The 25,453-nt window shown below is 43.6% G+C and overlaps 1 protein-coding gene across 1 annotated transcript in view; it reads left to right on the top strand.

Annotated features, from left to right (window-relative positions):
• Positions 1–25,453, top strand: part of LOC137542549 (all-trans-retinol 13,14-reductase-like) — a 56,945-nt gene that overhangs the window by 4,894 nt on the left and 26,598 nt on the right. The window contains exons 2-5 of the mRNA XM_068264557.1: positions 3,066–3,248; positions 7,834–8,063; positions 11,649–11,844; positions 21,926–22,120. Coding sequence (XP_068120658.1) covers positions 3,066–3,248; positions 7,834–8,063; positions 11,649–11,844; positions 21,926–22,120 — 804 coding nt within the window. The remainder of the gene's footprint in view (positions 1–3,065; positions 3,249–7,833; positions 8,064–11,648; positions 11,845–21,925; positions 22,121–25,453) is intronic.

Genomic DNA, 25,453 nt, shown 5'->3' with positions numbered 1-25,453 from the left:
AGAAAGAAAAAAAAGGAACACAGCATAGTTATTTGTGTGCTAGGCACTGTACATTAACATGTCTATCTCATTATGTCACATTTCAGTTCGGGTATCCATTAAGTAACTGTAATCTAGGAAAACACTGTTATCTTGGATTTCAGCTGTAGGCAGTGAGGAAATGAGTTAGGATCGCTCTCTGCTCTCTGTTTCGCCATGTGGCAGAATTTCCTTCACGCTCTGTCCTGATACGACCTAGGCGTGTCTCTCTGACAGAGACGGGGCAGATCGAACCTCTGTTTCCTAGTGGGGAAGAAATCACCACACAAACACAGGTACACATAAAAGGTAACGGTTTTGCGAATAAGCTCTATTCTACCGAGAGGGGAAATGGGACAATGGGTAACAAACAGAAAACAATAGCCCTCATTCATTGCTTGTCCTTTACCCATTAGCCATGGAAAAATAGCATGATGTGTCAGCTATACACATGCTAGATTCACCCCAAATGACTTTCCTGGCCCAGAATTTCAAGCCTGTGTATGAGCCTTTAGGCAGAAGATGAGAAGGACTATCTCCAGCAGGGACAGAGATAGCAGTAAAAACCTATAGCAGGTCCCAATCAGTCTCTGCACTATCCAAAGTAAAAACAAAAGTTTCACTAAAACTCTCCTTTTAAAGTTTTCTTAGAGATAAGGTTGAGTTCACCCAAACACAATGGGCTTGATTTACCAAAGCGTGCTAACATAGTTAGCATGCCTAAAAGCTTTGCACAAAGTAGGGTGCTAAGTAGTTTGCATGGGCAAAGTTGTTACTGATCGCGTGCTATTTGGTGCGTGTGAAACGGCACACCGGTTTGCAAAACGTCGCACCGGCTGCGTGCAAAGTACGCTTATCAGGCTATTTTGCACGCGGACGGTGTGACATTTTGCACACACCGTGCAGCGCTAAACTTTGCGTGCTTAAAAGTTTGCGTGCATATTAGTGCGTGCAAAGGCACTTTACACGTGCTAAGGGGTTTTTCACTGGCGTGCTAACACTTAGCACGCTTTAGTGAAACAAGTCCAATATGTTATTATAGATAAAAAGATGCCAAACTGCAGAGGCGTAGCAATAGAGGATGCAGAAGTTGTGACCGCAGCAGGGCCCTTGGGCCAGAGGGGTCCCTCTGGGCCTAACCATAACCACAGTATTTGAGGGATTACTAAGAGATACTATACAAGGCTTCATAGCAGAGAATAATCTTATTTCTCAGCATCAACATGGGTTTACTAAAGACAGGTCCTGTTTGACTAACATGCTCAGCGTTTATGAGGTGGTGAACACTAATGTGGATATTGGGAATGCTGTAGATGTGATATACTTGGACTTTGCAAAGGCCTTCGACACTGTTCCCCACAGAAGTCTGGTGCAAAAGATGAGGATGCAGGACAGGGGAAGAGTCTGTGTGCATGAATAGGGAACTGGCTAATGGACAGAAAACAAAGAGTTGTGGTCAATGGATTTTATTCGAAATGGGTGACTGTTAGCAGTGGTGTCCCACAGGGGTCTGTACTGAGTCCAGTACTCTTCAATGTATTTATTAATGACCAAGTAGATTAAGTAGAAAGTAATGTTGCTATTTTTGCAGATGATACAAAATTGTGCAGAATCATCAACTCTCAGGAAGATAGTGTCATATTGCAACAGGATCTGAATAGGATGGCTATATGGGCCCATAAATGGCAGATTAAATTCAATGTAGAAAAATGTGCAGTCATGCATTTTGGTCGTACCAATGGTCTAGCACCATACAAAATAAATGGGATACAGTTGGGGACATCAAACTTGGAGAAGGACTTAGGAGTACTCATCGACAACAAGTTAAATAATCGTATTCAATGCCAAGCCAATGCAGCTAATGCAAATAAAAATTTTGGGATGCTTTAGTAGGGAAAAAAAAAACTCAGGATGCTTTCCAGAGCTCATGTTTTTGAGTGGCATCAAACAGCTGTTGTAGACACTAAAGGGTTATATCTGCCTGTACACCTTTGACAAATGTCAGACTAAAGAGTCACATAAAAAGGACCCTTTTTATGTGCAATTAATTTATAATGTCCAAAGAAGTGACTGGCTGTTATTTTCAGGAATGGTAAGGTACCTCTCCTTTTACATAGTTACATAGTTATTTGGTTTGAAAAAAAGATATACAGTACGTCCATTGAATTCAACCAGAAAACAAAGTACAACACCAGCCTGCTCCCTCACATATCCCTGTTTATCCAGAGGAAGGCGAAAACCCCTTACAAGGCATGGCCCAATTAGCCCCAAAAGGGAAAAAATCCTTCCTGACTTCAGATGGCAATCAGATAAAATCCCTGGATAAATACCACTGGGCATTACCTAGTAATTATAATCATGGATGTGTTTCAATGCAAGGAAAGCATCTAAGCCCCCTTTAAATGCAGGTATAGAGTTTGCCATAACTACTTCCTGTGGCAATGCATTCCACACCTTAATCACTCTTACTGTAAAGAACCCTTTCCTAAATAAATGGCTAAAACGTTTTTCCTCCATGCGCGGATCATGTCCTTTAGTCCTTTGAGAAGGCCTAGGGACAAAAAGCACATCCGCCAAGCTATTATATTGCCCTCTGATGTATTTATACATGTTAATTAGATCCCCTCTAAGGCGTCTTTTCTCTAGACTAAATAAACCCAGTTTATCTAACCTTTCTTGGTAAGTGAGACCTTCCATCCCACGTATCAATTTTGTTACTCGTCTCTGCACCTGCTCTAAAACTGCAATATCTTTCCTGTAATGTGGTGCCCAGAACTGAATTCCATATTCCAGATGTGGCCTTACTAGAAAGTTAAACAGGGGCAATATTATACTAGCATCTCGAGTTTTTACTTCCCTTTATAACCGTTTTTTTTATTGTTTTATTCACATTTTTGGGTGCCTCTTCCCAACAGTTTTCAACAGTCTGTGTTTGTTTATGTCATTTTAATAAAGTGTGTACTTTTAAGCGCACCTTTATATCAAATAATGTAATCTTACTTATAGATGTTTTGCCATGTTTGACTCTTTCTCTTTATTGAGAACAGGTTTTTCCCAGGATAAGATCCCCCCAAACCTGGATGCCCTGGTCATTGGCAGTGGTATTGGGGGAATGTCGGCAGCCGTCCTGCTTGCCAAGGCTGGTAAGAAGGTCCTTGTGTTGGAGCAACATGACCAAGCTGGAGGAAGCTGTCACACCTTCCAAGAACATGGATTTGAGTTTGATGTTGGTGAGTATGTGACTGTGCATGCGTAGGAAGCTTATGTGATCAATATATACTGTATCTTTGGCATCTGTAGTGTGTCAGGCATTTCATCATGACAGTATGGCCTGATCACACAACGTAAAATAAGTAAAAAACTTGGATCCACCAGGTATCCATTAACAAAAATGTATTGATCCAAAACTAACTGGTGCCATTAAACGTTATATAAAGATATACTTTTTGCTGGTTTGATCCAGAGAGATCTCTACTCTAGTCCTTGGCCTGTAACATGGGACTGCGCTTCTTTGTTACAAGGTACATTTAAACCTATATTATTTTTTTTTGGACTATACCTAGGAGTTCCTGTTTGAAACTATAACAAATTTCAATAATAAATATTCCAAGAAGTCCCAGTTTGTTATTATTTCTGTGTTTTTTAAAGAGACACTGAAGCGAAAAAAAAAATATGATACTGTATAGTGAATTGGTTGTGTACTATGAATAATTACTAGAAGATTAGCAGCAAAGAAAATATTCTCATACTTTTATTTTCAGGTATATAGTGTTTTTTATAACATTGCATTATTCTATAATATGTGCAGATTACACAACACTCAGCATTCAAAATGATTCTTTCAGAGCAGTCTGTGAACTAATGACCTCTCTTCTAGCAGAGAAAAAGTAAACAGTCCACTTACAGTTGAGATAATAAAAGTCAGATAACAGCCCTCTCCACGACTAACTTAGTCGGAGAGCTTAATGGCTTGTTTGCATAGAGATAACAACTGGAGTTACTCAACTCTTCCTGTACTGGAAACAATTACACTGATGTATCTGATCTTAATGTTTTATTTCTTAGCTGTGCTACACATACAAATCATAATATCATAATTTTTTTTTCGCTTCAGTGTCTCTTTAAGCCCTTATATTTTAATATATATATGTAATTAGGACCACTATTGCGAAAAATTGTAAAATGTAAAATACATGTAAACACATACAAATAAGAAGTTGGTTCCTTCCAGAGTAACATGAGACATACATTCCTGTTCTTCTATGTCCCTGTTGCTTACAGTAGGTAGTAGAAATCTGACAGAACCGACAGGTTTTAACTAGTCCATCTCTTCATGAGGGATTCTCAGCATGGCCTTTATTCTTTATAAAGACATTCCCCAAAAATCATCTATACAAAGATGCTGCCCAGCCTCTCTGCCCACCGTGCCCTTTTTTGGCAGTTGGATGGTGTAACTGCCATTCACCAAGTGCTTTTGAAAATAGAGAAAACCCTGAGAATACCCCATGAAGAGATGGGCCAGTCCAAAACCCCATGAGAACCCTGAGAATACCCCATGAGAAGATGAGTTCTGTCAGACTTTTACTACCTACTGCAAGTGCAGCAACATAGGAGAAAAGTAATTTATGGCTCATTTTACTCTGGAAGAAACCTACTTCTTATCTGTATGTTTTTATACGTATTCAAATTTTCGATTTTCTCGATAGTGGTCATTTAATCCACCACATCATTAGGAAGAGAGTATTTTTTTTTCTCTCCCCAGGAATAGGATCTAAAATGGTGGCATACCTCTGTATGTCAGGATGTCATGTGAGTGTCTCGGGGGAAATATAATGAAGCATGGGATAAAAAGCCATGCTTTGGGAATACTTCAACAATTTAAAAAAATGTTAGTCAACCATAACAGTTAATCTACAGAAATAATCCCGATCTTGAAACCCAAAGTACTCAGACATGAAAAGTAACCTCAATCCAATGTCAGCATTCAACATTCCAGGGCTGATGCACACTACTAGGCAGTAGTATTGTTTTTCGAATTCGAGACCTCGTGGCTCAGAAAACAAACACCCACATTCAGCACCGAACAGATCCTTGATGAATGAGTGTATTTGGGTTCCAAATCATGAGGTCCCGAATTCGAATGACAATACTACCAGGCAATACATTGCTTCAGACAGAGGGTTGCTTCTCACATGATGACCCAGTAGACCTTCAAACCAGGCTTACTGTAACTGTGTTTAAAACCCAGTGGGAACATGGTGAGTAGCTGTTTGGGATTAATAAATAATGGTCAAACTCTTATTCTTTCTATTTGGAATTTAACAGAGTAGAGACTGGCATTTGTAAATCATCATCTACTGAGAATTCACAGAGCTCAAACAAATCTGCCCCAATATTATGTATTTAATCTCACATGATAACCACGGTATAGTAAAGGCCAACAATTATTTCAGGGGTTGCCTTGACAAAGGTGACCCAGCCTAGCCCTAAAACAGGTATGTCAAACCGGTCCTATGAAGGCCGAGGTCCTCACACATTTTTGACACAGCTCAAATGAATTGATGGGTCTGAATCAGGAAAGGTGTGGCCCATCCAGTGGCGTTCCTATTGTAGTGTGCAGGGGGGCGTGGCGCATCGGGTGACAGACAGTCAAGGGGGGTGTCACCACGACCCCCCACAGCAGCAGAGCAGGAGGGGGAAGCAGCGCTAGAAGGAGGAGCAGTGGGGGCAGAGGTGGGGAGGGGGGAAATATCCCCCCCTCCCTAACCTGGGATCCCTCCTTCTGCCTCTCTCCCCTTCCATTTAGCGGTGGCAAGTGCGGGCTCGGCGGCGGGGAGACAGGCGGAGAATTACTCACCTGATTTCCGCGTTCCAAGCGCTGGCAGCATCATGTCGTCACAGATCTCCGCCTTCAAAGCCACCCACTGTGCTTCCTGATTAGCGAAAGCACAGTGGGCGGCATTGAAGACGGAGATCTGTGACGACATGACGCTGCCAGCGCTTGGAACGCAGAAGTGGTGAGTAATTCTGCGCATGTCTCCCCGCCGCCGAGACTGCCCTTGCCACCGCTAAATGGAGGGGGAGAGGGGCAGAAGGAGGGGTCAAAGGTGAGGGAGGGGGGGATATTTCCCCACTCCCCACCGCTGCCCCCATTGCCCCTCCTTCTAGCGCTGCTTCCCCCCTCCTGGTACATCTATACTGGGGGCAACTAAACTAGCTATACTGGGGGAACTATACTGGGGGCAACTATACTAGCTATACTGGGGGCAACTAAACTACCTACACTGGGGGCAACTAAACAACCTACGCTGGGGGCAGCTATACTACCTACTCTGGGGGCAGCTATACTACCTACGCTGGGGCAGCTATACTAGGGGCAACTAAACTAGCTATACTGGGGCAACTAAACTAGCTATACTAGGGGGCAGCTATACTGGGGGCAACTATACCAGCTATACTGGGGGCAACTATACTAGCTATACTGGGGCAACTAAACTAGCTATACTGGGGCAACTATACTAGCTATACTGGGGGCAACTAAACTACCTACACTGGGGGCAACTAAACTACCTACACTGGGGGCAGCTAAACTAGCTATACTGGGGACAGCTATACTAGCTATACTGGGGGCAGCTATACTAGCTATACTGGGGGCAACTAAACTAGCTATACTAGGGGCAACTAAACTAGCTATACTGGGGGCAGCTATACTAGCTATACTGGGAGCAACTAAACTAGCTATACTGGGGCAACTAAACTAGCTATACTGGGGGGCAGCTATATTGGGGGCAACTATACCAGCTATACTGGGGGCAACTATACTAGCTATACTGGGGGCAACTATACTGGGGCAACTATACTGGGGGCAACTATACTAACTTCATTGGGGGCAACTAACTTCACTGGGGGCAGCTATACTGGGGGAAACTACTAGCTATACTGGGGCAACTATACTAGCTAATACTTTAAATTACAGTTAGCTCCGCCCTCATCCGGTCATGACCACGCCCATTTTCCCGCGAAGCACGCCGCAGGTTGTGGCCACGCCCATTTTTTTAAGGGGGGGGGGTGTCTTTTAATACCCAGCACCGGGTGCCAAATGCCCTAGGTACGCCACTGGGTCCATCAGGTAGAACACATTCCTCTCTTTCTCAGTCCATCCTAAACACTGGCATGGATCTAGCCCTCCAGGCCTGGAGTTTGACACATGTGCCCTAAAACATTTGTTGGCTTCTGCAATACCATGCTTAACATGCGGTATTAAAGGCACTAGTTCTGGAATTCTGGAGTGATGGCTGATTTATGAACTGATTATTTGGACTAGAAAATATTCCATTAGCCATCTAAAAGGAGACAGACAGCCACCATCTGTGGTCAACTGGCTTTATTTTAGCAACACTCCATAGTGAAATCGTACAATATTCGATCCAAGGACGTACTGCCAAACATAAGCCTTGTGCTGTAATGTGGTGAAGCAAAGGAGACGAGTGTGGCGATAAAGGTTGGACAACACACATCACAAAGACGCTTGGTCATGTGGGGAATATTACATTATCTGTCTGTTAAGCAACCAGCAAAATTAGAAGGTGTGCAGTCTTATATTTCTGTACCATCTAACCTTGTATGACATGTCGTTCTTCAACGCAAAAAATGTCAATTGGTTCTCTAGAATATCATTAATATAGTATTGGATGTAATGTAAATAGTGGAAGTATGCTTTCTGTTATATTGAATTCTTAGGACTTTTAAAATCGTATAGAGAAATTGTACTGAGAAATGATTCTACTAATGATGTAATGGTCTGCCACTGGTCAGGTGTACACTATGTGGGGCAGATGCATGAAGGAGGCATGCTACGGGTTATCATGGACCAGTTAACAGAAGGACAACTTCAGTGGAACCTCTTGGCACCTCAATATGAGTCCATTAAGATAGGCCACAAGGTGTACCATCTCCACGCTGGTAAAAGAGAATTTCTGGACACCTTAAAGAAGCAGTTTCCAGGAGAAGAGGAAGCCATTGAGAAGTTTACAGCACTGATGAAGGTGACTGAATGATGACAAATTTAAAAGCAGAGATTTAACCACCTTAGCGGTATGGACGAGCTCAGCTCGTCCATTACCGCCAGAGGGTGCCGCTCAGGCCCTGCTGGGCCGATTTTGATGAAATAAAGTGCAGCACACGCAGCCGGCACTTTGCCAGCCGCGTGTGCTGCCTGATCTCCGCCGCGAGCAGCGGCGAAAGAGGGTCCCCCCAGCCGCCTGAGCCCTGCGCAGCCGGAACAAATAGTTCCGGCCAGCGCTAAGGGCTGGATCGGAGGCGGCTGACGTCAGGACGTCGGCTGACGTCCATGACGTCACTCCGCTCGTCGCCATGGCGACGAAGTAAGCAAAACACGGAAGGCCGCTCATTGCGGCCTTCCGTGTTACTTTTGGCCGCCGGAGGCGATCAGAAGAACGCCTCCGGAGCGCCCTCTAGTGGGCTTTCATGCAGCCAACTTTCAGTTGGCTGCATGAAATAGTTTTTTTTTTATTTTAAAAAAACCCTCCCGCAGCCGCCCTGGCGATCTTAATAGAACACCAGGGTGGTTAAGCAGTGTTTAATGAAGATACGCACTGAACCAGTCAATGTATTCTCCATTCTGAAGTGCAACCAAACTGTGCATAATTATCACGTTATTGTTGTAGATTACTCTGTGTCATCCCCAGATTTAAAAAAAAAAAAAAAAGAATGCTGTGGCCCTTATTCAATTCACCTTCTCCTAGGTGAAATTCCTTTTTAGCTTCCAGCAAGCAAGAAAATACTCAGAATAATTTTGACAGTACTTTTCCACCTACCTGTTGGTACTTTTTGAATTGCAGAGTGTCGAAAAGTTATTTTAACCACTTCAGCCTTCAGTGTTGTATTACCTTGTGCACCCGAGAAACTTTCACCTCCTATTCATTTGCCATTAACTCTATCGCTACTTATCACACTGAGATGATCTGTATCTTGTTTTTTCCGCCACCATTTAGGCTTTCTTTGGGTGGTACATTTTGCTAAGAATTATTTTATTCTAAATCCATTTTGGTAGTATAACAATACAAGTGGAGGAAAAAAGACGCCCAGATGCATAAGTTAAAACCAGTAAAACTAATAAAAAAGAAGTGGCTTACCTCCAAGGATGACACTTAAAAAAAAAAAGTATAAAACACAATAATTTGTTTAGACAATGGTGATGCATTTCATGGGCTCAACCAACTTCATCAGGCCTAGTATTCATGGCAAAACAATAATGCAGCCAAGCTTTAAGTGTCTCTCTTTTACACCAAGACAATAATGCAGCAAAACTCTGAGGCACTCTAAGCTCGGCTGTAATATGTTTTTGCACCAATACTTGACCTGATGAAGTGGGGTGAGCCCAAGAAACACGTCGCCGTTGTCTAAATCAATAATTGTGCTTTACAATTTTTTAAGTGAAAAATCTAATGAGATAAACAATTGTATCTATCCTCCTATCACTAAAAATGACTTAGAGATCCCCTTGTTTTATGTTATGTTTAGAAAGTAGGTTTACTGTTTTGTCTCAGCTCAATTAAATATATGAACTATTCACCCTTTCCCCCCCCTGCTCTCAGAAGCCCAGTTCTCTGCCAGGAAAGTATTTTATGGCTGGAATTTCTTATCAGTGAAGAATCTCTATAGTTAGACTGGGTCCCAACTGGAGAAAAACTGTCAGTTGCATAGCTGAATATTACTTATATATTACTACTTTCAGGCAGAGAAAGAGGAAAAGCAACACTGCATATGCGCTTGGCACTGTACACATGTCTATTTCATCATGTCACACGTCACCATAAGGAATAGTGTAGGGGGGGTCGGGGGAAAATGATTTGAACTTACCCGGGGCTTCTAATGGTCCCCCGCAGACATCCTGCGGCCAACAAGTGCTAAGCATCTCTAGGAACTCCTTCAAGACTGTTGGGAGACCATTTCAGGTGACTACCTGTTGAAGCTCATCAAGAGAATACAAAGAGTGTGCAAAGCAGTAATCAAAGCAGAAGGTGGCTACTTTGAAAAACCTAGAATATGACATATTTTCAGTTGTTTCACACTTTTTGGTTATGTACTGTACTTCCACACGTGTTAATTCATAGTTTGAATGCCTTCAGTGTGAATCTACAATGTTCATAGTCATGAAAATAAAGAAAACTCTTTGAATGAGGTGTGTCCAAACTTTTGGTCTGTACTGTAGGTGGATTATTAGCTAGACTGTTGTCTGAAGGAGGTGGATTAATAGCTAGACTGTTGGCTGAGGTAGGTGGATTATTAGCTAGACTGTTGGCTGAGGGAGGTGGATTATTAGCTAGACTGTTGGCCGAGGTAGGTGGATTATTAGCTAGACTGTTGGCTGAGGTAGGTGGCTTATTAGCTAGACTGTTGGCTGAGGTAGGTGGATTATTAGCTAGACTGTTGGCTGAGGTAGGTGGATTATTAGCTAGACTGTTGGCCGAGGTAGGTGGATTATTAGCTAGACTGTTGGCTGAGGTAGGTTGCTTATTAGCTAGACTGTTGGCTGAGGTAGGTGGATTATTAGCTAGACTGTTGGCTGAGGTAGGTGGATTATTAGCTAGACTGTTGGGTGAGGTAGGTTGCTTATTAGCTAGACTGTTGGCTGAGGTAGGTGGATTATTAGCTAGACTGTTGGCTGAGGTAGGTGGATTATTAGCTAGACTGTTGGCTGAGGTAGGTGGATTATTAGCTAGACTGTTGGCTGAGGTAGGTGGATTATTAGCTAGACTGTTGGCTGAGGTAGGTGAATTATTAGCTAGACTGTTGGCTGAGGTAGGTGAATTATTAGCTAGACTGTTGGCTGAGGTAGGTGAATTATTAGCTAGACTGTTGGCTGAGGTAGGTGGATTATTAGCTAGACTGTTGGCTGAGGTAGGTGAATTATTAGCTAGACTGTTGGCTGAGGTAGGTGGATTATTAGCTAGACTGTTGGCTGAGGTAAGTGGATTATTAGCTAGACTGTTGGCTGAGGTAGGTGGATTATTAGCTAGACTGTTGGCTGAGGTAGGTGGATTATTAGCTAGAATATTGGCTGTGGTAGGTGGATTATTAGCTAGACTGTTGGCTGAGGTAGGTGGATTATTAGCTAGACTGTTGGCTGAGGTAGGTGGATTATTAGCTAGACTGTTGGCTGAGGTAGGTGGATTATTAGCTAGACTGTTGGCTGAGGTAGGTGGATTATTAGCTAGACTGTTGGCTGAGGTAGGTGGATTATTAGCTAGACTGTTGGCTGAGGTAGGTGGATTATTAACTAGACTGTTGGCTGAGGTAGGTGGATTATTAGCTAGACTGTTGGCTGAGATAGGTGGATTGCCTGTACTTACAGGACGCCTTGGAATCATCTGTACTTATTAGGGCAAAAGAAGTAAAGTAACTTTTAGAGTGAGATGTTTCACATAAAAAAAACATCTGTTATCTCCATAGCAACAGATCAGTTATCTAGTAAAGGTAATAAATTACTTTTTTAAATGTTTTTAAATTACAAATTGTTGATAAATGATGTCTTACATGAGGTTATTATGACAACAAAGAATGATATTCAACTGGCTAACCGTTCTATATCATGTTTCTATGGACAGACAGTGGCTCGTCATGTGCCGTTCCTGGCAATACTGAAGATGATGCCTCAGTGGTTGTCCTTGCTTCTGGTGCGATTGGGTGTTCACCATTGGGTATCTCCAATATACCGGCTGGTAGAGACCAGTCATCAGCAGGTGATGGACAGCCTGACCAGCAATAAAGAACTACAGACTGTCTTCAGCTATCTCTTTTATGGTGAGTGATGGGAACTAGTCCATGTGGAAACTCAAACAACCTTGAGGGCCCGTTTCCACTTGCGCGGAAATCGGGCCGAATCCGCTGAGTTTCCCCGCAGGCAAATCACGCAGGCAAACTCTGCCATAGGGAGTAACGGAGCCGCCGGTCGACTCGCTTGCGCTAGCGATTCGGCCGGCTCTTCCATCCGAATCTGTGCGGTTACGCTGATGAATCAAGTGCTGCCACGGTTGCAGTGGAAACAGGCCCTGAGAGTGCCTCTATAAAGGCCAGTGAGGGCATGCCATCCAGTAAGGACCACGATGATGATGCATTTCCCGACCTTTGGGGCCCATTACAGCTGCTAAAGCTGCTGTGACCATTGCTATGTATAGGGACATTTAGCTATTAGTATTTGTTTAGCTAACTTATCAGTTTCACTTTCAAGTGAACCTAAATTATTGCACAGGACAGAAGGAAAACATAGAGAAATGCAACCTGTATGTATTTAGAGAGTTTAGCCTGTCTAATTCCCCCTTATCTGTGACTAATCACAAGTTGTAATTTGATCCCTCAGCTATGTCAGCTGGCTGTCACAGCAAATCAGCAAATTGGTAAACACAGGTTGTTAACAATATGTCTGCTTAAAGGGGCACTGTGGCCAAAAATTGTAAAATTTCAAATATGTGCAAACATAGACAAATAAGAAGTACGTTTTTTTCCAGAGTAAAATGAGCCATAAATTAATTTTCTCCTATGTTGTTGTCACTTATAGTAGGTGGTAGAAATCTTAAAGAAGCAAAAGGTTTTGAACTAGTCATCTCTTAATGGGAGATTCTCTGGGATTTATTTATTTTCAAAAGCACTTAGTGAATGGCAGTTGCTCCGTCCAACTGCCAAAAAACTGTGTAGCGAGCAGGGAGGCTGGCCAGCATCATTGTTTAATCCTTTTTTGGGAATATCTTTATTAGGGCCCGTTCACACCTAAAATCGCAGAACAGAGTGATTTTCCCGCGATTAGCGCGGAAAAATCACTGGACACTGCGGCGGTTTTAGAGTGATCGCGATTAGCGTGCTATGCACGCTAATCACGATCGCAAATCGCGGAACGCTCGTCGCCGGCAAACCGCTGCATGCAGCGCGGTTGCGGTTATCGCTAACCGCAACCTACTACATTGTGTAGCGGTTCTTGCAGCGGTTTGCCGTGAACGGGAATCGCGCGATTTCCGCTCTGGTGTGAACAGGCCCTAAAGAATAAAAGCCTTGCTGAGAATCCCCTATGAAGAGATGGACTAGTCCAAAACCTGTCACTTCTGTCAGATTTCTACTACCTTCTGAAAGTGACAGCAACATAGGAGAAAAGTCATTTAGGGATCATTTTACTCAGGAAAAAAAAGTACATATGCACATATTTAACATTTTTCAATATTTCGCCATAGTGCCCCTTTAAATGAAAGCGGCCCTCCAATGATCTCCACCTGACTGCACCACGCATTTCTCACTCCCGTGCATGCCTACAGGACTTCTCAAAAGCCACCCCCACCCTTTTAACTCCCCCGCCTACCCCTCAGACTCGCTCCTTCCTTCAACACCTTCAAGCAAGCCCTCAAAACACACTTCTTTAAAATGGCCTACTCCCCATCTACCACCCTTCTGTAACTCTCTCAGCTGAGTGCCTTTTCCACAGCCTTACATTATGTGTTCACCCCCCTCCTTTATATTGTAAGTATTTGGCAGGGTCTTCTCCCCCCCTCCTTCCCACCTTAGTGTGTCTTTCTTGATCTTGCAACCCCAACTGTGACACCCTTCCCATGGACTACACTTGGACTTTAAAGCGGGATTGTCACCTTAAAAATAAAATTTCAGCAGCAACTGGTCTGAGTGTATTAAGTGATAGAGATGCTAATCCTGCATTTAAAACTTGCAAAACTTTTTCTGCTGTTATGGTTTGGAGTTATCACATACTTAAGGAGCACTGGCCCTAGTGCCAAACAGTGCCAAAGAGTTGAATGCTGGGATTTCTTTTTTATCTATAATATATTCCTCCTCTTCCATTTATTTTCCTGTCTAGCTGCTTATCTGAAACACGATCCCCTGCTCACTTGTGTTTACAAGCAAGGATGAGGTGACTCAGCGATTGGAGGAGAAAAGAAAAAAAAAAATAAAGAGCAGAAATGACATCAGTATGTAGCCTAAACTGTGGGCAAAAGACATGGTTCCCACCAGGAACAGAATTCTCTTCATTTACTATATAACATTCACTGAAATCAAAATGTGGACAGTACAATACATGTGTTATGTAAGTAGATCAACGTACAGTGGCTTGCAAAAGTATTCGGCCCCCTTGAAGTTTTCCACATTTTATCATATTACTGTCACAAACATGAATCAATCTTATTGGAATTCCACATGAAAGACCAATACAAAGTGGTGTACACGTGAGAAGTGGAATGAAAATCATGCATGATTCCAAACATCTTTTACAAATAAATAACTGCAAAGTGGGGTGTGCGTAATTATTCGGCCCCCTGAGTCAATACTTTGTAGAATCACCTTTTGCTGCAATTACAGCTGCCAGTCTTTTAGGGTATGTCTCTACAAGCTTTGCACATCTAGAGACTGAAATCCTTGCCCATTCTGCTTTGCAAAACAGCTCCAGCTCAGTCAGATTAGATGGACAGCGTTTGTGAACAGCAGTTTTCAGATCTTGCCACAGATTCTTGATTGGATTTAGATCTGGACTTTGACTGGGCCATTCAAACACATGGATATGTTTTGTTTTAAACCATTCCATTGTTGCCCTGGCTTTATGTTTAGGGTCATTGTCCTGCTGGAAGGTGAACCTCCGCCCCAGTCTCAAGTCTTTTGCAGACTCCAAGAGGTTTTCTTCCAAGATTGCCCTATATTTGGCTCCATCCATCTTCCCATCAACTCTGGCCAGCTTCCCTGTCCCTGCTGAAGAGAAGCACCCCCCGAGCATGATGCTGCAACCACCATAGTTGACAGTGGGGATGGTGTGTTCTGAGTGGTGTGCAGTGTTAGTTTTCCGCCACACATAGCGTTTTGCATTTTGGCCAAAAAGTTAAATTTTGGTCTCATCTGACCAGAGCACCTTCTTCCACGTGTTTGCTGTGTCCCCCACATGGCTTGTGGCAAACCGCAAACGGGACTTCTTATGCTTTTTTGTTAACAATGGCTTTCTTCTTGCCACTCTTCCATAAAGGCCAACTTTGTACAGTGCATGACTAATAGTTGTCCTATGGACAGAGTCTCCCACCTGAGCTGTAGATCTCTGCAGCTCGTCCAGAGTCACCATAGGCCTCTTGACTGCATTTCTGATTACTGCTCTCCTTGTTCGGCCTGTGAGTTTAGGTGGATGGCCTTGTCTTGGTAGGTTTACAGTTGTGCCATACTCCTTCCATTTCTGAATGATCGCTTGAACAGTGCTTCGTGGGATGTTCAAGGCTTTGGAAATCTTTTTGTAGCCTAAGCCTGCTTTAAATTTCTCAGTAACTTTATCCCTGACCTGTCTTGTGTGTTCTTTGGACTTCATGGTGTTGTTGCTCCCAATATTCTCTTAGACAACCTCTGAGGCCGTCACAGAGCAGATGTATTTGTACTGACATTAGATTTCACACAGGTGCACTCTATTTAGTCATTAGCACTCATCAGGCAAAGTCTATGGGCAACTGACTGCACTCAGACCAAAGGGGCTGAATAATTATGCACACCCCACTTTGCAGTTATTTAATTGTAAAAAATGTTTGGAATCATGTATGATTTTCGTTCCACTTCTCACATGTACACCACTTTGTGTTGGTCTTTCACGTGGAATTCCAATAAAATTGATTCATGTTTGTGGCAGTAATGTGACAAAATGTGGAAAGCTTCAAGGGGGCCGAATACTTTTGCAAGCCACTGTATTTATCTACTTACAGTATATATGTGTTTTTTTCCCTGGCATAATATGGCTAATCCTACTGCTTTAATTGCCGGGTCTCTGTTAAATTGCATGATCATGCATCTAAATGGGGCCCATACACTTAAGTGGCATTACATTACCTGCTCCGCCGATGCGTATCCCCACCGTCACTGCAGTTCCTTCTCCGCTCTGGGCTCCGGCTTCACTTCTTCCTGTCCCGACAGGAAGTTTAAACAGTAGAGCGCCCTCCTCTGTTTAAACTTCCCCCGGCAGGAAGTACAGTGAAGCCGGAGCCCAGAGTGGAGAAGAGACAGCGGAGACCGGGGGACTCACGCTGGCCGGATCAGGTAATGTATGCGGGGGGGAGGGGGGAAGGGTGGCGGCGGCAGCTCCACAGATTGTGATCGGTTTCATAGTGAAATCGGTTCACAATCTGTTTGCAGTAAAGGCAGCCATACGATCCCTCTCTGATCAGATTCGATCAGAGAAGGATCTATCTGTTGGTCGATCTGATGGCAAATCGACCAGTGTATGGCCACCTTTATACCCTGTTTGTATGAATAATCTTGTGCTGTGTTGTATAACTGCGTGCTACCTCTCTGTCTGTCACCCCTTGTTTGCATTGCATGTATCCCTATTTATTGTCCAGGTTATCCTTATCTTTAGTAACAGTGATAGATCTCACAGACACCACTTGCCTGATCTCTGCACTTTGGAATAAAGGTAGCTCAGGCCAATGTCAGCACTAATTGGTTTATCAGACAACTAATCAGAACATCAATAAATCAATTACAGAGTTCATGGTTTACTGCAATAAGTAGAATCGTAAAAAACAAATAGGGCGATAGAGGTCACAAATAGAAAAGGAATGGATGTACACTGAGCCGGATTTACAGCTCAGGAGCCTGTAGGCACATGCGTTCTGGCGACCTTAAAGTGAACCAGAGACGAAGCACCTTCATGTATTTTACTATATATATCAGTGGGAACATTAGAGTAAACACCTACGCTGCTCTCTGTTTCATCCTTCTCTTCTCAGCCTGCTTGTTATCAGCCCTGTTAAAATTCCCCCACTGAGCATTCAGTCTGGCTTTGCTCAGGAATCATTATAGCTGATTCATTATAGCAGAGCCAGAAGGGGGCAGACTTGGGCTTGAAAAGACATCAGAGAAGACAGTCTCAGCTATAGTGATTCCTGAGCAAAGCCAGACTGAATGCTCAGTCAGGGATTTTATCAGGGCTGCTAACAAGCAGGCTGAGCAGTTAAGAATGAAACAGAGAGCAGGGTAGGTGTTTTCTCTAATGTTCCTACTGATATATATGGTAAAATACATGAGGGTGTTTTGTCTCTGGTTCACTTTAACTCCGCCCCTCAACTTAGGCCTCACTCCCATATTAGGTAGGCATCCCTCCTTTCCTGACTGGTATTAAATAGCTTCCCCAAAAGGTATGTGGACATTTGTATAAGTGAGCCGCCTCTCCTACATAAGGCGCCTGTAGGCACATGCCTACAGTGCCTTATGGTAAATCAAGACCTGGATGTACACCACTTGTATGCATATGCAGTCCTGTGCATAAAGGAAAGATAGAGAGAAACCAAACACCATTTAACCAGCACAATATTCCAGTCCATACTGTTAAAGCACACCTGACCTGAAGCAAAGCTACTTAAAGAGGAACTCCAGTGAAAATAATGTAATAAAAAAGTGCTTCATTTTTACAATAATTATGTATAAATGATTTAGTCAGTGTTTGCCGATTGTAAAATCTTTAGTCTCCCTGATTTACATTCTGACATTGATTACATGGTGACATTTTTACTGTGGGCAGGTTATGTAGCTGCTGCTAGCTGTTTTGGCTGTTAGAGACAGCTGGAAACAGCTATTTCCTGTCTGTGAACCGTGTTACATTGTGGCAAACTGTCAAAAGTACCGCGGTCCTCAGAGCTTCTTGTGGGAGGGGTTTCACCACAATATCAGTCATACGGCGCCCCCTGATGGTCTGTTTGTGAAAAGCAATAGATTTCTCATGTAAAAGTGGGTATCAGCTACTGATTGGGATAAAGTTAAATTCTTGGTTGGAGTTTCTCTGTAAGTTAAGCACAGAGGTATGTTCATGCTGGATCCACATACCTCTGTGCATTGTTCGCTTTAGTCCCATGGCTACAATTACTAGGTTATGCCTAATGATGTTGATCCAGGGATTTTATCTGATTGCCATCTGGAGTCGGGAAGGAATTTTTCCCTTTTGGGGCTAATTGGACCATGCCTTGTAAGGATTTTTTCGCCTTCCTCTGGATCAACATGAATATGTGAGGGAGCAGGCTGGAGTTGTACTTTGTACTGGTTGAACTCGATGGACGTATGTCTTTTTTCAACCAAAATAACTATGTAACTATGTAACTAAGCACTCCTTGAAAAGTTTGACTTTTGGTTCAATTTTTAGGCAGGTTTGCTGCTATGTTCCCTCCTATTACCCTCCCAAATCACCTGTGCATAAGTATTCACAGCCTTTGCTCAATACTTTTTGGATGCAGCTTGGCAGCAATTGCAGCTTCAAGTCTTTTTGAATATGATGCCACAAGCTTGGCACACCTATTTTCGAGCATTTTTTCCCATTCCTCTTTGTTACACTTCTCAAGCTTCATCGGGTTGGATGAGAAGCGCCTGTGCACAGTTATTTTAATATCTCTTCAGAGATTTTCAATCAGATTCAAGTCTGGGCTCTGGCTGGCCACTCAAGGACAGAGTTGTCCTGAAGTCACTCCTTTGATGTCTTGGCTGTGTGCTTAGGGTTGTTGTCCTGCTGAAAGATGAACTGTTGCCCCAATCTGAGTTCAAGAGCGCTCTGGAGAAGGTTTTCATCCACGATGTCTCTTTACATTGCTGCAGTCCTTTTTCCCTTTAAACTGACTAGTCTCCCAGTTCCCGCCGCTGAAAAACATGCCCACAGAAAGATGCTGCCACAACCATGCTTTACTGTAGGGATGGCATTGGCCTAGTGATGAGCGCCGCTGTCCTTGGTTTCCTCCAAACTTGAAGACTGGCATTCACATCAAACAGTTCAATCTTTTTTCTCATCAGACAATAGAATTTGGTTTTTCATAGTCTGAGAGTCTTTCAGATGCCTTTTTGGCAAACTCCAGGTGGGCTGCCATTTGCTTTTTACTAAAGAGTGGTTTCCGTCTGGCCACTCTACCATACAGGCTTGATTGGTGGATTGCTACAGGGATGGTTGTCCTTCTGGAGGAACATCTGCAGGAACATTTCAAGGACGATCAGGGGAAACAGGATGCACCTGAGCTCAATTTTGAGCGTCATGTCAAAGGCTGTGAATACTTACAGTATGTACATGTACTTTCACTTTGTTTTGTTTGCTTTTTTTTTATAAATTTGCCAAAACCTTAAGTCAATTTTTTTCACATTGTCATTTGTGTTGTGTGTAGACAAGACAAATAACATTTATATCACGCTTTTCTCCTGGGGGGACTCAAAGCACCAGAGCTGCAGCCACTAGGGCATGCTCTATAGGCAGTAGCAGTGTTAGGAAGACTTGCCTAAGGTCTCCTACTGAATAGGTGCTGGCTTACTGTCTACTTTTTCTCTTGTATTGAGCATAAATGGTAAATGCTAGGCCAGCTTCAGTTAGTACTGTTGTGGTACAGCAGTTAGGGTACTTGCCCACCACACAGTGAGACCCGGGTTCAAATCCCAGCCAATGTGAGTTGGCTTTTATGCTACAAATCCTTAAAGGGAACCTAAATGGAGAAGGATATGGATTTTTCCTTTTAAAATAATACCAGTTGCCTGAATCGCCTGCTGATCCTGTGTCTCTAATACTTTTAGCCACAGCCCCTGAACAAGCATGCAGATCAGGTGCTCTGACTGAAGTCAGACTGGATTAGCTGCATGCTTGTTTCAGGGTGTGATTCAGCCACTATTGCAGTCACAGAGATCAGCTGGACTGCCAGGCAACTGGTATTGTTTACAGGAAACAACCATATCACTCTCAGTTTAGGTTCCCTTTAAGCAACCTAATGTTTCTATTGCATTGAGCATAAATAGTAAATGCTAGGCCAGCTTCAGTTAGTACTGTTGTGGTACAGCGGTTAGGGTGCTTGCCCACCACACAGTTAGACCTGGGTTCAACTCCCAGCTATGGTATGTAAACTGGTTTTTGAAATAGTATAATTCCCTGGCAGATGAGACCCTCCTCCCTCTGGGAGGAGGGAGAAGGGGAGGTGGGAGGAAGCAGCTTTCCCTTAACTAATTAGTGTAGGCAGACAAGTGAGTGAAATGGCATAAGGACCTTGCTGGGAGGGAGGGAGGGGGGGCGGGCCTTCAGCAGTGAGAGCAATGTGTTTGGCAATAATGTGACTGCTGACTGTGATGTAGAGAGTCAAAGTTTTGCTCATTAGAGCATTATGGGGCGAATCGAACTTCCGCAAAAGTTTGTCTGGTGCAGGCGAACGTGAACCCCCAAAGTTCGCTGGCGAACAGTTCGCTACATCTCTAGTAATCAGTAACAAGCTGCTCCCCATCCCCTTCTTGCTCCTCTGACACTGTAGTTGCCATTGGCAGGGATTGCTATGTATAGAGTGCTTGGGGGTAATCAGTAACAAGCTGCTCCCCACCCCCTTCTTGCACCTCTGACACTGTAGTTGCCATTGGCAGGGATTGCTATGTATAGAGTGCTTGGGGGGTAATCAGTAACAAGCTGCTCCCCATCCCCTTCTTGCACCTCTGACACTGTAGTTGCCATTGGCAGGGATTGCTATGTATAGAGTGCTTGGGGGTAATCAGTAACAAGCTGTTCCCCATCCCCTTCTTGCACCTCTGACACTGTAGTTGCCATTGGCAGGGATTGCTATGTATAGAGTGCTTGGGGGTAATCACTAACAAACTGTTCCCCATCCCCTTCTTGCACCTCTGACACTGTAGTTGCCATTGGCAGGGATTGCTATGTATAGAGTGCTTGGGGGTAATCAGTAACAAGCTGTTCCCCATCCCCTTCTTGCTCCTCTGACATTGTAGTTGCCATTGGCAGGGATTGCTATGTATAGAGTGCTTGGGGGTAATCAGTAACAAGCTGCTCCCCATCCCCTTCTTGCTCCTCTGACACTGTAGTTGCCATTGGCATGGATTGCTATGTATAGAGTGCTTGGGGGTAATCAGTAACAAGCTGTTCCCCATCCCCTTCTTGCACCTCTGACACTGTAGTTGCCATTGGCAGGGATTGCTATGTATAGAGTGCTTGGGGGTAATCAGTAACAAGCTGTTCCCCATCCCCTTCTTGCACCTCTGACACTGTAGTTGCCATTGGCAGGGATTGCTATGTATAGAGTGCTTGGGGGTAATCAGTAACAAGCTGTTCCCCATCCCCTTCTTGCACCTCTGACACTGTAGTTACCATTGGCAGGTTTTGGTGCGCCGTATCAATAGCTATGTATAGAGTGCTTTGGGGGCCCCATTGTAAAACTTGCATCGGGGCCCACAGCTCTTTAGCTACGCCACTATGAATGGCTGTGCCTGTTGGTTGATTTAAAATATAATCCAAACCAATGGAACAATAAAGCTGCAGACCAACTTCAACTGAAATTTCACCTTTTTTACTCCGTCCTGAGCAAAAAAAAATGTTGAAAACAGAATGGGGTGTGCAGAATCAGATGGCCTGAAAACCGTATCACAGGTCTCCCTGTTTCGTCAGAGGCCACACAAACAAACACTGGCCTCTGACAAAGTGGGGAGACCCAATGGCTGCCAGGCTGTCTTTACACCTCATTCCGATTTTTGGCCGGATATATGGTTCTATTGCTTTGGTTGTCATTTGAAAGACGCTTGAAGGAAGAATGTCCACTCATAAGTGCTAAATGTTCAGATGTGGGATCATGCAGCCTGCAGTGGAAATTGGCTAGTAAGGTTTACTTTGCATTAGCTCCTGAAAATGCACTTTGACTATTCTCTTATGATGGCCATTCATGGTACATTTTTTCATCCAATCTTACCATTTCTATGTAATATAAGGGAGCTGCCTAAATTATCCTTTCAGTATATTCACTTAATTTACTCTTATACTACATAGAAATGGTAAGATTGGATTAAAAAATTGTACCATGTATGGCCACCATAAGGCTGCTGTACACGTTGGTGTCTTTTGTATAATGATCTCTTTCTCTCACAGGTGTTCCACCAAATGATTCCAGTTTTATGGTCAATGCTGTCCTTATGCATCACTTCAAAAGAGGAGCCTGGTACCCGCGAGGAGGAAGCAGTGAAATTGCCTTCCATATGATTCCCATCATCGAGCGTGCTGGAGGGAGAGTGCTCGTGCGAGCCCCAGTGTCGCGGGTCTTGCTGACCAATGGCAAGGCTACTGGTAAAAAACAGAAAGGATTATGGGAAAAATGACAAGAGATTCTTAAAGGGAACTAAACTCAGAAGGATATGGATTTTTCCTTTTAAAATAATACCAGTTGCCTGACTCTCCTGCTGATCCGGTGTCTCTAATAATTTTAGCCACAGCCCCTCAACAAGCATACAGATCAGGTGCTCTGACTTAAGTCAGGCCTAGTGCACACCGAGCGGTTTTTGGAGCAATCCGCCGGCCGCATCCGCCTGTAAAAACGCTTGGCTAATGTATTGCAATGGGATGGTGCACACCGGCGGTTTGAGGTTTTTGCCCAGCCGCAAACGTGCCTCCTGCTGCACGTTTGTGGTTTTCTAAAGCGTTTCGTCCTCAATATAAAGTACAGGAAAAACACAAACCGCTCTGAAAAACGCTACTTCAGAGGGGTTTGCCAGGCGTTTTTGTTACAGAAGCTGTTCAGTAACAGCTTTACTGTAACAATATGTGTAATCTGCTACACAAAAACACACCCAAAACCGCTAGGTATGTTTAGAAAACCTCTCTAAACCTACCTAGAATCGCTCTGAAATCAGCTCCCAAAACCGCTAGCATATTGCGCATCTGCTAGCTGTTTTGGTGTGCACTGGGCCTCAGACTGAATTAGCTGCATGCTTGTTTCAGGTGTGTGATTCAGCCACTACTGAACCAAAGAGATCAGCAGGGCTGCCAGGCAACTGGTATTGTTTAAAAGGAAACATCCATATCTCTCTCAGTTAAGGTTTCCTTTAAAGAGAACCCGAGGTGGGGTTCTCACAACGAAATCCCAATACAGAGGCTGGGTCTGCCTATAGAGCCCAGCCTCTGTTGCTAATCAGATCCCCCCTAAATCCCCCCTGTGCTCAGCGAGACCCCATAAATCACAGCTGCGCTGTGCTGGCTGTGTTTACCTTTGTAACGTCAGTCTCCGCTCTCCCCAACCTCCTACATCGCTCCGGTCCCCGCCCACGTCCCTTCCCTCCAATCAGCGGGGAGGGAAGGGACGCGGGCTGGGACCGGAGCGATGCCGGAGGCGGGTGAGAGTGAAGACTGACATTACAAAGGTATACACAGCCCGCTCTGACAAGCTGCGTGTCAGCAACGCGTCTGTGTTTTATGGGGGGATTGCAGAGCGCGGGCTTAGGGGCAATCTAGATAGCAACAAAGGCTGGGCTCTATAGACAGACCCAGTCTCTGTATGGGGATTTTATTCTCAGAACCCCGCCTCGGGTTCTCTTTAACCACTTAAGCTCTCAGTCGTTTTCACTTTATGCATCCGAGCAATGTTCACCTCCCATTCATTCGCCTATAACTTTATCACTACTCATCACAATTAACTATATCTTGTTTTTTCCGCCACCAATAAGGCTTTCTTTAGGGGGTACATTTTGCTAAGAGCTACCTTACTGTAAATGCATTTTAACAGTAAGAATAAGAAAAAAAACGGAAACAATTCATTATTTCTCAGTTTTCGGCCATTATAGTTTTAAAATAATACATGCCTCCATAATTAATTGATTGACTTCAGTAGAGGCAGAGCTACAGCACTAAGCTCTGCCTCCCCGGGCAGCACAATCCACGACTCTGGAAGTGGTGGATGTTTGCCCTCGGGTTTGGGGGGTAAAAAGCCCTTGTTGTGCTGCAGGAGTGCAGCATTTCAGCACAGATAATATTGCTTTACATATGTAGCAGATACAAATAATTATTTTATTAGGCTTCAGACTCTCTTTAAGTTCTAATCAAATTCAAAAACTGCAAATCAATATTTTTTTTAAAACCAAACTAGCTATGTTACTATGTTACCTGGTATAAAAAAAGAATCATCTATTTCAAAATATTAAATTTTTGTTGCTTCGCAGTCACAAAATATCACAAAGTAATTGCCCTGCTCAATGTACTCAATACAACTCGTAACAGCCAAGTGAGAAATAAAATTAAAAAAAAAAACCCAGAACCATAGAGATGCATAAAGTATCCCCACCCCTTCCAAAAAAAAATCCGGTACCTGTGAACTCACTCAGGTGCGACTCGTCACTTTCTTTGCATGGTAAAGTAATTGGCCTCCACCCGTGATCAGCTGTAATCATTTAGATGATTTCAGCCTAAAGCTGGCCACTAACGGTCCAATTTCTAGCGAAAAATCGTTCGAGCGATCAGAAATTCTGATCGGATTGGTTGTAAATAATCTCCATTGGTGGACACAATCGATTATGAACGAGTGAAAAAAATGTCGCCCGAATGAATTTTCGTCGAACGAAAATTTGGATTTTCTTGTTGCTTGTGATAGATAGGAAGCAATGATTGGTTAGTTGATGGTGTAGTGAACGATTTTTCGTCCGATCAGAATTTCTGATCGCTCGAACGATTTTTTGCTAGAAATTGGACCGTTAGTGGCCAGCATAAGAATGGAGCATTCAATGCTTGGTAGTTCAACTGAAAGAAAATTATATAGGGCTGGAACCCACTAGAGCGATTTTATGAGCGTTTAGGGAGCGATTCAAACCGCTAGCGATTTTCCTAAACGCTCAGCTAATGTTAATGGATGGGCCAAATTCCACTGGAGCGCTTGCGATTATCAAATCGCAAAACGCAGGACATGCAGCATTTTTGGTGTGTAGCATTAGCGATTAGAGTTAGCGTTTCTGCAATGTAAAGTATATAAACTCTGGCGTTATCGCTCATCAAAACCTGCACAGAGCGATTTTGTTAGCGTTTTGGAGTTACTGCACACTGTAACAAAATTAAAATTAATTGAAAGGACCAATCAGAATTAAAATGCTAATCGCTACACAACCGCTGACAAACAGAATACACTTTTTAAAATTGCTCCTAAAAACACTCATGAAATCGCTTACAAACCGCTGATACAAAACGCTAGCAATTGCGATTAGCGATCGCGTTTTGTAGTGGGTTCCAGGCCTAACTATGGATGACACAGATCTGACAGATTTGATAGATTTTGGACTAGTTTATCTTCCCAGAGGGGATTCTCAGGTATTTCTTTATTTACAAAAGGACTTACTGAACGACAATTGCTTAGTCCCACTGCCAAGGTAGAGTGCAAATGAGTAGAGAAGGCAGCAGGCATCTTTGTATAGATTCTAGTAGGATACAATGAAGAGTGCAGAGTCGGCACTGCTGCATGATGTGCATTTATTTTCAGATGGTGGATTCATCACATGGTGTACAGTATATAAAAAAGGTTACACATACCGTGTAAAAATCTTGAAGTTGTGAGCTGGTGGTGGGCGCTGGGTGCAGGCTTAGCCTGACGGCTGTTTCGCGCTATCTGAGCGCTTCTACGGTAGTGATGGGTCGTTCGCGAAC

The sequence above is a fragment of the Hyperolius riggenbachi genome, chromosome 12 (assembly GCF_040937935.1).
Source record: "Hyperolius riggenbachi isolate aHypRig1 chromosome 12, aHypRig1.pri, whole genome shotgun sequence".
Taxonomy (NCBI): Eukaryota; Metazoa; Chordata; class Amphibia; order Anura; family Hyperoliidae; genus Hyperolius; species Hyperolius riggenbachi.
Note: the sequence above shows the minus strand (reverse complement) of the source record. Positions and strands in the feature narration are given on the sequence as shown.